General features: G+C 49.6%; 7 protein-coding genes across 7 annotated transcripts; 3 read left to right on the top strand and 4 right to left on the bottom strand.

The window, feature by feature from the left end:
- Positions 1-912: 912 nt before the first annotated feature.
- On the top strand, positions 913-1,905 carry VFPPC_05110 (alcohol dehydrogenase; the record flags this gene model as incomplete). The annotated part of the gene is made up of 1 exon (XM_018284354.1): positions 913-1,905. One exon carries the CDS (start codon positions 913-915, stop codon positions 1,903-1,905), a length of 993 nt encoding a protein of 330 aa, XP_018145811.1.
- Positions 1,906-1,975: 70 nt separating this feature from the next.
- VFPPC_05109 (endoribonuclease L-PSP/chorismate mutase-like protein) lies at positions 1,976-2,446 on the bottom strand (the record flags this gene model as incomplete). The annotated part of the gene is made up of 1 exon (XM_018284353.2): positions 1,976-2,446. One exon carries the CDS (start codon positions 2,444-2,446, stop codon positions 1,976-1,978), a length of 471 nt encoding a protein of 156 aa, XP_018145810.2.
- A 229-nt stretch (positions 2,447-2,675) lies between these two features.
- On the bottom strand, positions 2,676-4,293 carry VFPPC_05108 (aldehyde dehydrogenase (AldH12); the record flags this gene model as incomplete). The annotated part of the gene is made up of 3 exons (XM_018284352.1): positions 2,676-3,553; positions 3,603-3,826; positions 3,884-4,293. The coding sequence occupies 3 exons, from the start codon at positions 4,291-4,293 to the stop codon at positions 2,676-2,678; spliced, it is 1,512 nt and encodes a 503-aa protein (XP_018145809.1).
- Positions 4,294-4,624: 331 nt separating this feature from the next.
- On the bottom strand, positions 4,625-5,764 carry VFPPC_05107 (amidohydrolase 2; the record flags this gene model as incomplete). The annotated part of the gene is made up of 2 exons (XM_018284351.1): positions 4,625-5,105; positions 5,169-5,764. 2 exons carry the CDS (start codon positions 5,762-5,764, stop codon positions 4,625-4,627), a joined length of 1,077 nt encoding a protein of 358 aa, XP_018145808.1.
- A 494-nt stretch (positions 5,765-6,258) lies between these two features.
- On the top strand, positions 6,259-6,990 carry VFPPC_15902 (3-hydroxyanthranilate 3,4-dioxygenase; the record flags this gene model as incomplete). The annotated part of the gene is made up of 4 exons (XM_018293655.1): positions 6,259-6,436; positions 6,496-6,509; positions 6,559-6,664; positions 6,728-6,990. 4 exons carry the CDS (start codon positions 6,259-6,261, stop codon positions 6,988-6,990), a joined length of 561 nt encoding a protein of 186 aa, XP_018145807.1.
- Positions 6,991-7,074: 84 nt separating this feature from the next.
- VFPPC_05106 (fungal specific transcription factor domain-containing protein) lies at positions 7,075-9,279 on the bottom strand (the record flags this gene model as incomplete). The annotated part of the gene is made up of 2 exons (XM_018284350.1): positions 7,075-9,058; positions 9,125-9,279. The coding sequence occupies 2 exons, from the start codon at positions 9,277-9,279 to the stop codon at positions 7,075-7,077; spliced, it is 2,139 nt and encodes a 712-aa protein (XP_018145806.1).
- Positions 9,280-14,236: 4,957 nt separating this feature from the next.
- Positions 14,237-14,587, top strand: VFPPC_17653 (hypothetical protein; the record flags this gene model as incomplete). Its single annotated transcript, XM_022429345.1, has 1 exon — positions 14,237-14,587. The coding sequence occupies one exon, from the start codon at positions 14,237-14,239 to the stop codon at positions 14,585-14,587; it is 351 nt and encodes a 116-aa protein (XP_022285617.1).
- Positions 14,588-16,204: the final 1,617 nt, after the last annotated feature.

The raw sequence follows: 16,204 nt of genomic DNA, 5'->3' as shown, positions 1-16,204 counted from the left end.
GAGACTAAAGTTGCGAGAGAATTCGAGACATTATATATTTCATGAATACGTAGATGTTACAATTAAACAGGAACTTGGCAGTTTACTTCGGGTAAACATGCTATCAGACTTAGCAGTGATCGACACTCCGACCGCGAATAATTGATCCATGGTAGAAGTTTATACGCAAATATGTTTTACAATAGAGTTGCAATGAAGGGGATCGTCTTCATGCGTCACTTTGGAGTTGTGACGCGTGGTGCTTGGTGTTTCGAGAGGAGCAAAAAGGGCCGATAGACTGAGTTAAACTCAGAATGGAAGCCGCATTAATTGTGGAAGCGGAGGATCGACACTGGGGAAAATTTACCCGAAAATTTACGCAGTTAGCCTTTATTAGCAAGGAAATCTGAGTTTGATCAAGGAGGAGTTGCCAATGGAATTAGTTGATGCCTTGTCAATTGTCGGTAGTTTGAGAATAATATCTGGTTCCTGGCAAGTCTTCCGTAGAGCCGCTGACGTATTTACACATAATGTTAAACTGTCGGTCGTACTTTATCCTACTGGAAAGTTCAATCACAGAACTGCACGACATTGCTGTATGACTAATTCTCTCTATATCTATGCAACAATTGCCATTCGACCCCTAGCACTGACTGACAGTTATCACATCAGCATAGACTCTTTCGTGTAGATTAAAACAAAGCTTCCAAATAAAGACGGAAGCGTCCAGCCAATCACGGCGCTGTCCGGTAGCCTCTCCCGGGCTCTCCTCCACACGGATGCCGGTCCGGAGCCGCAGTGGGCCTATGCCGTGTTGGGAAGTTTATCGCAATTGAACAATGAAGCTGTTCTAAAATATTTTGGACAAACATCACAAATTGTCTGTCATCAATAGTGCTTCTTAGCCCAATTCACCATCATCACCACTGCACCATGTCTCTCCCATCCTCCATGAGAGGTGTCCAAATCCACCAAGTTGGCGATTCCTCAATCCTCCAACATGTCGATAACCTAGCACTACCATCCATCGGCGCCCTCGACGTGTTAGTCAAAGTCGAATACGCAGGCGTCAACTTCATCGACATATACCAACGAACGGGCGTATACGCCATGCCACTCCCCTTCACAGCCGGCCGCGAAGGATCCGGAACAATCGTCAGCATCGGATCCGCAGTCCCATCAACCCTTAGTCTCAATGTTGGAGACCGCATCGCTGTATTCACGCAGGGAACCATGGCGGAATACGTTTCCGCTCCAGCATCCGGAGTCATGAAGCTTCCAGCGTCTGTGTCAACGCAATCCGGGGCGGCGATCATGCTGCAAGGGCTCACGGCATGGACAATGGTACAAGACGCGCATAAAGTGGAAGCTGGACAGACGATTCTGGTACAAGCTGCTGCGGGCGGAACAGGCGGTCTCTTGGTACAAATGTGCAAGTATCTCGGCGCCACGGTCATTGGAACGGTATCTACGCCGCAAAAGGCTGAAGTAGCGAAGAGGCATGGTTGTGATCATGTCATTCTCTACAAGGATGTTGATGTTGAAAAGGAAATCAGCCGGCTGACTGATGGTAAGGGATGTCATGCGGTGCTTAGTGGTGTGGGAGCAGCTACGTTTGAGGCTGATTTGGCGTGTACGAGACGAAAGGGCACGTTGGTGTCGTACGGGAACAGCAGTGGTGTCGTGGCTAATTTTGGGATACTGGCGTTGAGTAAGAAGAATGTGAAGCTGGTGAGGCCAACGCTGGCGAATTACATTACTGAAAGAGAGGAGTTTGAAGAGCGGTCTCGAGAGTTGTTGGAACTGGTTGGCTCGGGGGCTGTCAAGATAGAACTGGGAGGGACGTACGCTTTGGAGAGTCTGGGCGAGGCTCAGGATGATCTTGCTTCGCAAAAGACAATGGGAAAGCTTCTTGTAAAGGTATAAATAAACTCTCAAATCTACTTTATAGAATACAGATGGAAAATGCATTGCTTTATTAGTTTATCTTACTAACTCACGGCAAGTGAGCTACACATTTGATCTCCACCAATATCTCTGGCCTCGGCAAAGCCCTCACTTCCACCGTCGTCCTCGCCGGCGCCAACGCGCGATCTGGCCACACCTTATTCCACTCCTCATTCATGCCCTTGTAGTCCCTTTCCACGTTGACGAGAAACACAGTCGCCTCCACGACGTTCCGCATGTTTGCCTTGCCGTCGGTGGCGCCTTTGATGACTTCGCTAATGTTTGACAGAACAGCCTCGGATTGAAGCCGGATATCCAGGTCTAGCGTCGTGTTTCCGGATTCATCTTTGGTGGGAGTTGCGCCGACAAAAGTTCCATCGCCGCAGCGGGAGGACGTTCCAGAAACGTAGATGGTGTGCGCGTTGCCGGAAGGGACAATGCGAGCGTGGGGATAGTTTGCCAGGCCTTGGGCGTGGTTGGAGGAGCGAAAGTAGGGGGTTCCGTTTGGTGAGTCGGACATGTTGTCTTTTGGAGATGTTTGCAATTTTTTTGGAATTTGTGGTTGTGATGTGAAGTCTGAGTGACATTCGGTAAGGCGAAGAGCGGATGTACACAAATATATGTTCAACATCGACTTTCCCCACTCGGATGCATCCGACACTTACATGTAGAATATCACAAAGTTCAGCAAAGAGCAGCGATTAGTAGATCAAGTAAGCGTTTTGGTCTGGTAATAAATTTGCAACTGCCTACCAACGTGATGGTACATGCACCGTCCTCAAATTCGTAAAAACGTCCCTACTCTGCAAACCACCCTCTCTTCCCACGCCACTCGCCTTCATGCCGCCAAACGACGTGCCCAACTCTCTCACCAGCCAGCAATTAGCCCAAACTAATCCCGCATCAATTCGCTCTCCAACGCGTCTCATCCTCGACACATCATTCGTCATGACCACCGCCGCCAGGCCATTTGCATTGTCGTTAGCCAGAGCAATAGCTTCCTCTTCCGTGTCAAACATAGACACCGTCACCACCGGACCGAAAATCTCCTCTTGAATAACCTGGCTCTCTTGCGAAAGTCCCGTCAATATCACAGGTGATATCCAATAACCTCCCTGGGGGTCTTTTTCAGGAACAGAGCCTAGGTGAAACGTAGCAGAGTCTCTTTGTGCCAAAGCCAAATACGCCCGTATCTTGGAATAATGTTCCTTGGAGACGACCGGCCCCAGCGTCTCACCGCATCTATAACTCTGCTTCACGTAGTCCACAAATGCGGTGATGAACTCTTCATACCGAGAGCGATGGATGTAGATTCTCGATCCACACAGGCAGATCTGGCCGCTGTTTTCGAAGGCGGCTCTTGCAGCGAGAGGAACTGCCTTGCTCATGTCGACGTCTTCGAAAATCAGGTTGGGGTTTTTGCCGCCGAGTTCCAGGGAGATGTGTTTGCCGATGTCAGCGGCTGTGTCTTGACGGATGCGTATTCCGGTGCTTAGACCGCCTGTGAATGAGATGCCGCGGACTTTTGGGGAGTTGACGAGGGCTGAGCCTGCTGATGCGCCTTTGCCGAATACCATGTTGATGACTCCGGGGGGTAGTTTGGCTTGGCGGAATATTTCGCATAGTACTGGCACAAGTTAGAGTGGGATGTAGTCTAGAGATATTACATGGCTTACGGAATGCCGTCACGCTGGTCACTTCACTTGGTTTCGCAACTGCAACACATCCAAATGCTAGGCAAGGCGCAATTTTCCAAGTCAAAAGATACAGCGGCATGTTCCACGGTGTGATGAGTCCGAAAACACCAACCGGCGATCGGTGCTCATATGCCATAATTGGTGACTCGCCATCTACGTATCGAACTGTCCCTTCTTCAGAGAGAATGAACTGGGCAAAATAACTACTACATCGTTAGCCTAGTCATCTTACACATGGTGCTATAGGGGAAAATTCAGACCTAAAGTTTGATGCCGCTCTCTCAATCTCAGCTATGGCGCGACTTATCGTCTTCCCTTGATCTATGCTCTCCCACAGCGCAAGCATAAGCTTATTCTCCTCAATAAGATCCGCAACTTTCTGCAACAGCCGGCTTCTTTCGCGTCTCGGGGTTTGAGACCAGGAAGGGAATGCCCTGGCTGCTGCATCCACGGCTTCGTGCACATCCGCGTGAGAGCTACACGGGACTTGAATAAGGGGCTTGCCGGTTCGAGGGTTATACGAGTCCATGCAAGTGGCGGATGGAGAGAGCTGTTGAAACTCATTGTCCACAAAATTTTGTATGCGGAGGGGTTGGGTGTTGGTTCTTTGAAGCAAGGCGTCTGCCGCTTCTGGGGTGTTGGCGTTCCAGAGTGCTGCGATTGTGTCCATTTTGGAGATTGGAGGATGAGATAATAGTAATTCTTTGTAGCGGAAACGACTGACTGAGGATTTGTTTCTGATTTTATGAGGAGAGTGAGGTTGATGGCATGAGCTTGTGGCTGCATCTGGAGTCGGATGCATCCGATTTCAATCACACTGTCGGATACGGACGGACGGGACGGACTCGATGAAACAGCAGCATGCATGTGATGTTTTTTGTGCGACTAGGCAGTGCAATTGAACAAAAATATTTGATATACTTCGTAGCCCTTATGGTAAATTAACAAGTGTGATGACATTAAACCCGTGTATTGCTCCAAATCACCAACTACATTTCCAATTACACCCGTTCCCGTTCCATCTCCCACTCCCTCACCAAGTCATACAAGCCCAAAAACTCAACCGCATTCCCCCACAACATCCCTTCCCTCTTCTCCTCCGACAAAAACTCTTTGACTTTCTCATCCGTATCTATCATCTTCCCCGGAAAAGGCACCTCTCCCAACGGAAACGGATAATCGCTGCCCATGACGATGCGCTCCGGCCCGATCTTCTTACACATGTACTCCAGCAGATCCGGATCATGCACCAGACTATCTATCCAGATATTACGCTGAGGAAACGCGATCTGCTCTGTGGGCGATACACCCTCCGACTTGTGAGCTACTAAATCTGGTCGGCAGTCATAGCCGTGTTGAATACGACCCAGGAGAGGGAGATACGCGCCGCCAGCATGGGCGAAGCACAACCGCAGTTTCGGGTGGCGAACTAATACGGCTGATGAGATTATCGCATGCAGAGCGAGAGCTGTTTCACTTGGCCTTTATAGCATGTTAACATCATGGTCTATGAAACAGCGATTGTGGACTTGCAGGGCAACATACATCCCAACTAGCCAGGCAGACCAATACTTCTCCCACCTCTTATTCTCCTTGGCGAGTTCATATCCCAGCGGATGCACAAACACAGGCATGTCCAACTCCTCGCACGCCTCCCAAAATGGCTCCATCTCCAGACTATCCAATTCTCGTCCGTTAATCTCAGTGCCGATCTCTACGCCACGCAGGCCCAGGCCCTTCGCACGATTCAGCTCTTCAACCGAAGCAGGGACATCTTGCAACGGCACCGTGGCAAGTCCCACGAATCGATTGGGATACACTCGACACAGAGAGGCGATGTGATCGTTTAGTAGCCGTGCAAGCAGTGCAGCCGGCTTACTGGGTTTATCGTAAGAGAACAGGACGGGAATCGTGCTGAGGACCTGCACGGATACACCACTCGCATCCATTTCTTTGATTCGCGTCTCCGGATCGAAGCAGTTTGCTTCCACGGTGCGAAAGAATTTATCGCCAACGTACATGTCTACCTTTTTGGGCTGTTTGCCTGGTTCGGATGATGGTTGATGAGGCCGTAGGTTGATCCATTCGTTGGTGTTTGCTGGGTCGTCGAATTGTGACATGTTTGGTAGTGAGGGCGGCATGATGTGTGTGTGCATATCGATCTTGAATGCTTTTTGGGAAGATTCTGGTCTTTCAACGTGTGAGACTGATGGTTTGTATGGATTTGCGGACATGCAGTCGCATGTTTTGGGCCTGGTGGTCATTTGGGCGTTGAAGCGCATGTTGTGTATTCCACCGGAGGGAGAACGGGAGGTGGTTAAGCTCATTGTTGATGATATCCTGAAGTAAAATATCTAGTAGTTTTTAAATGATGCTTCTGTGTTTAAGTTGAAAGATATATTTGATGAATTTGGGTCGTTCATGAAATGCTTTGTATACGGATGTATCCGAATGCACGTCATCGGAACGCGGTCCGCTCACCGTGAGGATGCCAACATGAATATTAGATCACGAGGGGGTGCAGGGGATATAATATTTGAACTTGACGTGTTGAGACTCGATGAAGTTATTTCATAGTCTTGACGCTCAATAAACACTGCACCCAACCAAAAGCAATCAAATCTTAAACCGCAAAATGGCCACGGCGGATAATGCACCCCTTCCATCACTTCCAGGGCCACTTGTCCTGTCATCTTGGCTATCTACCAACGCTGCCAACTTGAAACCGCCAGTCAACAACCAATGCTTATATTCAGGCAAAGACTTTATCTTGATGGCTGTTGGAGGACCCAACACCAGAAGTGACTATCACAGTACGTGGGCACACCAGGTCCAAATTCCACATATATTTCTCGCTAACAAAGTTACATAGTCAACGAAACAGAGGTGATTAACCATCTTCCATTCACTCACTAACCGCTAACGTAAATGACAGGAATGGTTCTACCAAATCAAAGGCGACATGCTATTAAAAATCGTTGAGAATGGAAACCAATTTCGAGATATTCATATCCGCGAAGGCGAAATGTTCCTTCTTCCAGGTACGTTTCGCTACACCGTACCAGAGCACAAATTCAGACGCGTTAATTCATATATTAAAACAGGAAATACGCCTCATTCGCCCATTCGATACAAAGACACTATTGGACTTGTCATGGAAAGAAATAGACCAAAGGAGAGCATCGATCAGATGCGATGGTATTGCCCCAACAAGGCAGCGCATGGAGAAGAGCCCGTCATTATTCGGCACGAAAAGTTTTACTGTGCGGATATTGAGTCGCAGCTTAAGGTTGTGATTGATGACTGGATGAGCAACGAGGAGAGTCGTAGGTGCAGAGAGTGTGGTGAAGTTGCACCACCTTATTGAACGCGTGTAGTAATGGAAACAAAGCCATGCCCAAAATACTTGCTGTCTTTTTGGCAATTTGCCAATTTTGCTCCTAATTTGAACTTAGTTGCCCTCCCTGCCGCATAGGTTGGCGGACGCAAATGCTGTTGTTGGTGTAAGTGCTGCTAGGTCAAGCATAAACGACATTGTGAAATCGTCATCTGCCATCTCGCTTCCACCTGTTTGGAACAGACTTGGAAAGTCGGGACTGAGGTAACTACACGGCCGTAATGACTTTTGTCGCTTTGGCGGAGACTGCGTATCGTGAGCATCATCTAGTTCGACACCTGGCCGACTCCGTTTATGACACCGGTCTGTGTTCGAATCGGCCATTTCATTACTCATGGCTGGGCTAGAGCCAGGTAATCGAGTGTAGTTCCCATCGCCGGAAATAGATCCGAATAGATCAAACGTCTTGGAAAAGGACTCATGTCTGTCCAGCTCGATACGAGTACGGCGCATATCCTCTTCCGTGAGCCTCTGGTATTTCTTTATTTCTGGCCATTGGATCTTAATCTTTCGCAGCAAATCCAATCCCATCTGTACGTCATCCCAGGCTTTTTTGGTAAAATTTTCATTTCGCGCCAGCCGCGTGCAATGCAGCAAGACTTTGGCGCTCACGTATATTGAGCGGCTCTGCTGGATTATGAAATGGCTTGCAGGAATTGTGTCCAAGACCTTTGGTGTCAGTTTGATGCAGTTGGATGCAGCCTCTGCGCAGCGAAGGTAGACTTGAGGATCCTCGATGTGGAACGTCTCGATGAATTGGCGATATAGCAAGACCACACCAATGAAGTAGGAACATACAGCAATGGTTTGCAGGCCCATTCGCTGGGAGTCGTTGGACGTATGTCTCATGTTGGGGAGAACTTGCTTTTCATAATACTGCTCAAGCTCCAGATCATGCTTCTTGAGACGCGAATGTAAGATTTCATTGGTGCTGCACTTGTCCGAGTGCTGGAGTCGTCGTATTGAACGAACTGACTTGTAAATTTTGCCCATGGTGATATAAAAGTCCGTTATGATGGAAAACCAGGGGTCTATCTCGTCCTCCGAAACAGATATATGGCTCTCTCCGTCATCGCTAGAATTCACATCACACTCTGCATCGTCAATTGCCAGTGGTTTGAGAAGCACGGTCGAGAGAGATCGGTCGAGTATGTATAAGCACCACCACACGGCGCTGTGTCCGTTTTGAACCTCCACTGGCCCCATACTAGATGAAGCGCTGTCGTACAAGTCTAGTCCTTGATAAAGTCGTATGGCGTGGCCAGCCGTTACCCATGCTTCTGTGACCTGGCCGACTTCTGCCAAGTAGAGACTCAACAGCCCATGTGCAACTACTGAGTTGGCACGAGCAAGTTTCCCAGACTTGTGGGTCTTAAGAGACAATTTTGAATTCGCGTGTGAGGATATTAAATCTCCCAAATCGAGCGACTTGTATCCCTGTACCTCTGGTATATTGAAGACAGCGTGATCGGCCGGCAGAACGATGGCAGAAACAGCCAGAAGAGCATATAGTACAGGCACGAAGCCATTATCATCTTCCCCAGATGAGGTCCATTGATCTAATTGCTGTCTGAATTCTGGCTCCCGAATAATGGGGAATATTGAATATGTGTTGCGATAAAATTGGCTGACCAGCGCCTCGATCAAACTCTGTGGCAGGCTCCTGATATCTTCCAGCTTGCTTTCGGGGTTAGGTGATTCCTCGGGGACAAAATCGCCAGTGCAATCATAAAGCATTGGATCCAGTACCTCGAGAGGCATTACTGGTGTTTGTTGGGAAGCTGTGGGACTTGGAATAGTCGCCTCATTACGATGTGTATGCACAGATCCTTCGTGATCTCTATTTGGTGGAATCGCATGACCATTGACGGGCCTTTGGTGTAAATCATTGACATGCTCTCTTTGGCCGTTTTCGTTAGTTGTAGATGCCGTGGTTGCAGGCGCTACGTCAGCAGCAGACCCAGCTGCAAGATTGTCATTCTGCTCTCGGAGCTTCTTTTCCATCGACAGAAGTCGGCTTTCTAGTCTCATAACATATCTGTGACGCGCGTTATTATGGATCTCATAGTCACTATATGTCATATGAGGCCGAGTCCGTCCTTACTGAGGATCAGCCATGCGCATGTTGCTGAACGGTTCGGTGTAGGCGCAATCCGCCCGACTCTTGTTGCAGCTCCTGCATGGCTGCTCACCATCACACTTGATCTTCTTCTTGCGGCATGCCTGGCAGGCTCTCCAGACTCTCTGGCGCTCATACATGGCGAATTGAAACAAGCTTTTCGAAACACCACTGGTATTTTGGCAGGAATTGGTAATGGGAAGCGGTTGATTGATCGAAGTCCGGGGACGGATGGTACCGGTTGCTATCCGAGTTGCGGATCTCAACCCCACGTGCGGTGCGGTGTGCGGAGGGAACCTAAACACCGTTGTGGACGATCCACCGGAACGCATCCGAAACTACAAAAAGGCAGAGAAAAATAGGTAACAGCTTGTTGATTTACTAGAGGAAGTATTTGTGTATCTTCTACATGTCTATTACGAGGGCGCAGCGAACAGAAATACACAAAATGGCTTGTTTTGTCAATGGAAGTGCACTACCCGCCGGTTGTGCCTGTGATTGACCGCACATACTCCCTGCAATGTCATCAGATACTTTGGCAAATAGCCGTCACAAAATATCCTACAAAGCCGCCGATTTGGTTCACCGTGGATATTCCAAGGCGAAGGGGATTCTTATTCGAAGCCATCACATGAACTGTGGATTAACACTAACTCTGTTATTATTTGTAATGTAGATCCAAGCCCATTGAACTGAAGCAAATCCTAGATCAATCGGAGAAGATGGTCAGGTCTTTAATGCCGCTCGATTCCAACGCTTAGTCTATGCCAGTCATCAACTACTCAAAGGTAGGTCCTATCGAAATGTGTCTTGGTTTTGGACTAAGGAGCTTGTAATAGTAACCTTGGGGGTATCCCACTCGTTGATGCTTTCAGGCGCATTCTCATCAGGATTGGTTACATATTCCTAAATACTAATACTGCTTTCAGAAGAACGCGTACATTCAACATCTCACCGCTGTTTTTTCATTGAAGTCATAGTGTATCGAGATCTTCACCGGCGCGGACCGTCATACACGGTAGTATCGCCTAAGAACAAATCAGCATCACTTCAGGACCGAGATGCTGTCGATCTTGGCTAGCTGGTTGCGTCGGAATATATGGTTTGCCGGCTGTTCCGGCATGGTGTCTGATTTTCATCGTCATCCGCCGTCAAAGAGAACTTACGTGCTGAGAAAAAGCAATGACTGAAAAGAGAGGTCGAACCAGAGCCCATATCAGTCAGACAAAGCTTCCACTGTCTGTGCCAACGACTCTCGTCCGCCTCCGTAGGTCTCGGAAGAGACCATATGTGTACTTCACTTGGGTACTTGGTCAAGCCCAGGCTGAATAACGAGCCGACTTAATTTCGTCTGACCCTTTCACCAACAGGGTGCCTGATGCTTCTTGAGGAAGTCCTTACCGAGCCTTGCTTGCACATGAGTTTCAAATAGCGGCCACATCAGAGTCGGAATGGTGTCATTCCGGCTCAAACTGCACTTGACGGGTTCCTTGCGGGGGAAAGTTCGTAAAGCTTGTTGCCCAAGTAAGGCGTGTCACAAACAGCTGCGCCTGGGACTAAATTTCCCACGGCTTGCTCGACGATAGCTGCTCCAGTCGACACCAGAAGGTGAATCAATATGGGACTCTCATCTAGAGCATTGCAATCAGTAACCAGGGAATCAACTCCAGCACAATACAGCAAATGTAATGTCTGGGTAGATGTTGGTGCACCTGGCACCTTGTGGCATTCACTCTGGGGACGGTCCAGCTGGGCAATTACCTCGTGAGGGACGTAAAGGGAAGGAACGGCCTCGAACGGTCCGCCACTGTTGTCTCCTTCCTCATGCATTCATGATACCTACCGAGGTAGCTGAGGAGAAACTCGCGTTGTAACTCACCTTTTCCTAATTTTGTTGCTGTGTCTCGACGACACTCGTAAGATTATCGCCAAGATGCCAAGATGTTGCCAATAATGTACTCCTCTCCAGGCGGGCACTCAATTCGAGCAGAGATTTAGCAGCACGGCACAGAAACACCCCCTACCCATGATTTGGAAGGCAACGTGGCACATATTGGATCGTCTGATCGTCCTGGCCACAAGCTTCGCCAAGAGGGCTATTACTTGTCGTCGCCGACCGCCTTACATGCCAGTATCTATGGAGCACTTGTGCGGAGATGCTTATGCGCATCTCAGAGAGCGTCGTCTGCTTTGGGGTTGCAGCCCATCCGTCCTTTTGAGGCTTGGCTTCATCAACCGCTAAGCTTTTCCGCCTGGACGATCGAGCCGCGCTACTGCAAAACCTACCTCCACTGCAGCCGTCAGGCCAGACAGCCCTCAGATTGGTGCAGCCAAGTCTGTGGACAGCCAGCATATGCCTGTCAAGTCAAGGCATTTCTGAAATAGCCAAAGTAAGCAGTGCGTCCCGAGAGAAGGGGGAAAACTAATGCGCCAGCTGCAAGCACGAGAGAAGAGCCCGATTTGTATCGGCAATCCAATGCTCGGGCATGAGAATATTCGGGTTTGCTGTCAAAAACGACATAAGCCAGCCAAATCACCAGGGTCAGAAAGTCTCGTTTTTAGATGGGCAACTGGTTGGCCTGTCCCAGACAGCACAGCTCCGTCACTATACCCATGAAAGCCGCCGCTAAGGCTAAGAACCCAGCTAGGTGCACAGCAGAATCAACGATTTGAGGCATTTACAGGAGAGAGATCTGTGTCAGACAATAGTTTTGTACATTGTTCACTCGTCACACCATGCCTTGCGAGTCCCAACACGATGCCTACAAAACTCACCAAATATGGTGCAGGAAGCCCAATCAAGCGCAGGTCTTGAGACATGGACCAATTGACCAGCCTCTCACTGATCACACTCCCCTGGCTGTGAGCAATCCCGGCCAGGAACAGAGGCATGGAGTTCCAATGGCCTGCTGTGCAACCAGTCCTGTGCAATGCTGGTACTTCAATGGAGAATGTGCATGCGCGGCATAGGCGGGTCAAGCAGAGGATGGCGACTCAGCTCACATGACGTAGCGCATTGGCTTCCCAAAGAATGAGCAAGAACAGGACATCACTGCACCTTGTCTCAGCTTGAACATAGGTGCAAAATAGCGACCAGACGCTTCACTGTTGTGAACAGCCAAAGCCAACGGCATTTGAGCGTTTTCTTACTTCAGAAAGACCCTTTCACAACTCAAGCTGTTCAAAGCAGCAGGAAGATGACCAGGAGAGATGTCCCACGAAGAGGAGGAGGATCGTCGACACCGAGTCACACCCTGTCGGACCTCGCGCCCAAATAGCTCCGCGGACTCAATGACGGTGATGAGATTATCGTTACCTTTGGGCCGACGCAGCTGGAGCCAGCCAACGGTAGTGCTGATCCATGTCTTCTCGCCCACTTGCATCCCCAAACCAGGAACAAAACAGTCCGTATCAGAACTTTGCTACCATCAGCCACCCCTGTCCTTGCAGATGTAGCAGAAATCCAGGAGCCAATTATGTCCATGGATATTCCTTCTAGAACAACAAGCTGGCATTCCACAAGACGCTGACGTTGCGGGAAGGGAATCACTCGGGTCCCCACCGCCCTATCAAGCAACAATCCGAGCCCATCAAACCACCGTCTGGATTTTCAACCCACCAAACCCTTCATTTGGAGGGTTGTCCACATTTCGTTTCGAGGCTTGCCCAGCCAGCAAGCCAAAGAGCACTTGGCGTGCAGGAATGCGGTGGCCTAATCCCAACGATCCTGTTGAGAAGAAACCTCAGCATCCAGCAGACTGGATGCGTCCAGCTCCGTCAGTCGAGAGCAGAGGCTAGGGTTAGGGTGGTCATGACGACTCCGTCGTTTCCGCCTGCACAAAGGAAAACCTCGTCCCTCCCACAAACAAGTCGCCTGCATCCACAGGTCGTACTCCACTGCTGATTTTACCTGCCTATTGTCGGAGTTATGGTTTCGAATGAGTCGCCGTACCTCTGCTGTTTGAGTGAACGGTAACCGTTGTTGAAAGAGTCCGTTTCATTGTGTGGCAAATTTCCGGGCTGGACCCATGAAGACGGAGTTCGGCGCCGACTGGGAGGAAGGAAAAGGTGGGTGTGGTGGCTTCTGGCTCCGCGACGCCTATAAGGTTTTTTCTTCAGAAAATTTCCCTTCTTGGTACAATAGAGTACGGGCACAACGCTCGTGCCAGCGTGTCTGTCTTTTCGAGACCACCCGGATTGCCCTGTTACATCTCGCTTGCGCATTCTCGTTGGAAATGTGGTGGCAACTCCAAAAAGCCACACATGGGGATTTCCTCAGGATGGCGCCAGAAACCCAGCAACCCCATGCAGCTATCTTTTCCAATTATCAACACGATCGTGGGGCAGGAGATTGGCACCCATCCAGCCTAGTCTTCATAGGGCGAGTTCGTCTCCGTGGTGTACATGGACAGGTTAGGTCCGCCTGTCCATGACAGCAAGAAAATAACTCACCTTATCTCATACCGCGACATATGCGCGTGTATTATTAGCTTGGGGCAAGTGAATGTTCCTGTTCGGTGTCTTGGACCGGAGAAGTGGGCGAGAATCCCCAGCCCACCCCCAACCAGTCGGCGCTGATTTTTTGCCGGTTGGATTGTTGTCTTTCTTGTGTCGCCTTTCTGAGGGTATTGATGTTTATGAGAGAACTGTATAAAGGCCCTGACCTCCCCTCCACCTGGACTCATTCTCGCCTTTGTGTTCGCATCAACGTCGTTATTTTCCGTCCTTGCATTCCTCCCACACACTAAAGCGTCCTTTTTTCTTTTTTTACAACTAAACTTCTTGAGCTCTTCTCATTCACAATGGCTGGATCTTCTGCTTCCGCTCCCCCTGCTGCCTTCGGTGACAACAAGGGCATCAAGTTTCACATCAAGACTGGCAACAACCGCTGGACCTGCACTTTGCAGGATCGCTCTGCTTAGTATGCCTTACCTCTACCTTTTTCCTTTTCTTGGAGCTTCATTTGCGAGACTAAAGCAGCAACCCCTTTGAACAACGAACTAACATGAGATTTGCAGTGAGCGTACCAAGACGACCCGTACCAACTCTACGGACTCTGTCGATTCCAGCGCCTCATCAACCACCTCCCACTAAGCAATGTTGAGCGGGAAGGGGTGCGTCAAAGCCAGCCAAGCCGTCGATAAAACGCGGACCAGACCAGACTTGACGTGCGGTGGTGTGGGCGGGAAAGAAAAATTTACGGCTCCTGAAGGGAAAGCATATGGCGTTAGACTGCATGTGGCGTTTTTGATCAACACAACGAATCGCGGCCAGTCGGGATCAGCGGGCACAACCACAGGTGGTGTCGCCGCCCCCAATATTTTCATGATGCGGCTCAAGTTTCCGACGGCAATCGTCTCAGCAGTGTTGTATTTTTGTTGCAATTTTTCCTTTTACGGACTCGGTAGATATCCAAACTCAAGGTGCGGGCGGTCTCTCTCAAGCTGACTTGAGCTGGAGAGTAGGTTTTTTTTCATGGTTTAGCGATGCTAGCACTACGATCGAGAATAGGACCAGACATGGTCATGGGTGCCAGGGTGCATCGAAATTTGACACCTTGTAACCGCTCTCCACGGCTCTAATTCGTTCCAATCCATGTGCAGTGAGTGAGTGCATGTGCATCACATTACATTACATATGTACGGCGACTAGCCTCAGGTACTCCTCCGTACATGTGTTGCAATGTAATGATTTGCAAGGTCCGACGTCAAGTTATCTGATTCGGTCATCCTTGATGAATCCACCATGGTCTTGAGAGACACGAGGCTGGAAGTAGCAGAGGCGCACGTGTGGCGAGTCCATTGGCAATTTGGTATGCAGTCTTGTCTATCATATCATCACTGTGGTAATCTTGTCTCGGAGGATTGAGGAATGAATCTTGTCGTTGCATCACTGGTGATCCTCACTGCAAGGCCCTAAATGCCAAGATGTTGTTGTTCCTTTTCATTTTCTTCAACGTTGTCCTGTGCTCCTGCGTGGGCCATGTGCGGTCTGTGGGTGTGCGAGACGACGAGGATGGGGACGTTGCAATTGGCCGCAATGGCAGCATCTCCCCTTCGTCAAGTCTGGGTACAGTTGACTTCAAGAATGCATGCGCAGTACCTGGGTGAAGACTTGCACTAAGCCATCTGCACAAAAAGCTCCAGCTGTGAATTTTGCCGGTCCGAGCATCCGGGCAGGTCTGGGGCTAGCTGGAGCCCCAACTGGATCCAAAGGCTGGAATTGAGGCAAAGACATCCAGAACTTCAGGCAACAGCTAAGCTGTCGGTGGTCGCTCAAGTCGCTTTCTTCGCCCGAGACACGAGCGTGCGCGACAAGACACCATGACGAAAGGAAGCTTCTGCACATTATAATCATACTCAGTACTGTATGCTATGGCAAAGTATGTGCATGTCGTCAACCATTGTGCACTGGCCGATTATGCCACGCAGCTTTGGCATAAGTCTTCATGGTGCTTTGCTGCAGACTAATCTCAGCAGTCCCCCACATGTGCACCAGACCAGACTCTAAAGGACCCTCCGAGCGCCATGCGTGCTGGATAACACCAAGAGCCAGCTGGTGTTCTTAACCTGAGCATCTCGCTTAGAGTGAACCTTCGCGATGCATTGCACAGTAATACGCTTTCAAGGTTCTAGTGGCAGATTTTACACTTTGAGAGCCTCAAAGCTAAGCACAAGGCGTCTACAAAGCAGTCATGTGACGTGATTGGCCGGTGCTTCACGTACGCGGCCTCCTCACCTTGGGCCTCCCAATCAGGAAACCAGGCGACTGCCTTGGGGCACAGTGGCGAGGCATTCGACAAGGACTACGCAAGCAGACACTGTCATCACATGTGGCATCTTGTTCTTTTTCAAAAAGACCATATAGAAACACCATCTGCCTCTGTGTAGCTGATTTGAACTCGCCAGAAGGGTCTGGTGCATACTTTTTGTTCTTTGTTGCGTTCCTCGAGCATTGCGTCTCTCAAACCCCAAACTCAAATCACCTCTTTGACGTCTTTGACCCCGCCGCTCACTGCCTGACATCACACTCAGGCTTCTGGTTCAGGCACACACACTCAGGCTC

Source organism: Pochonia chlamydosporia, chromosome 3, assembly GCF_001653235.2.
Source record: "Pochonia chlamydosporia 170 chromosome 3, whole genome shotgun sequence".
NCBI lineage: Eukaryota > Fungi > Ascomycota > Sordariomycetes > Hypocreales > Clavicipitaceae > Pochonia > Pochonia chlamydosporia.
This window is presented reverse-complemented; position numbering and strand designations above follow the sequence as displayed.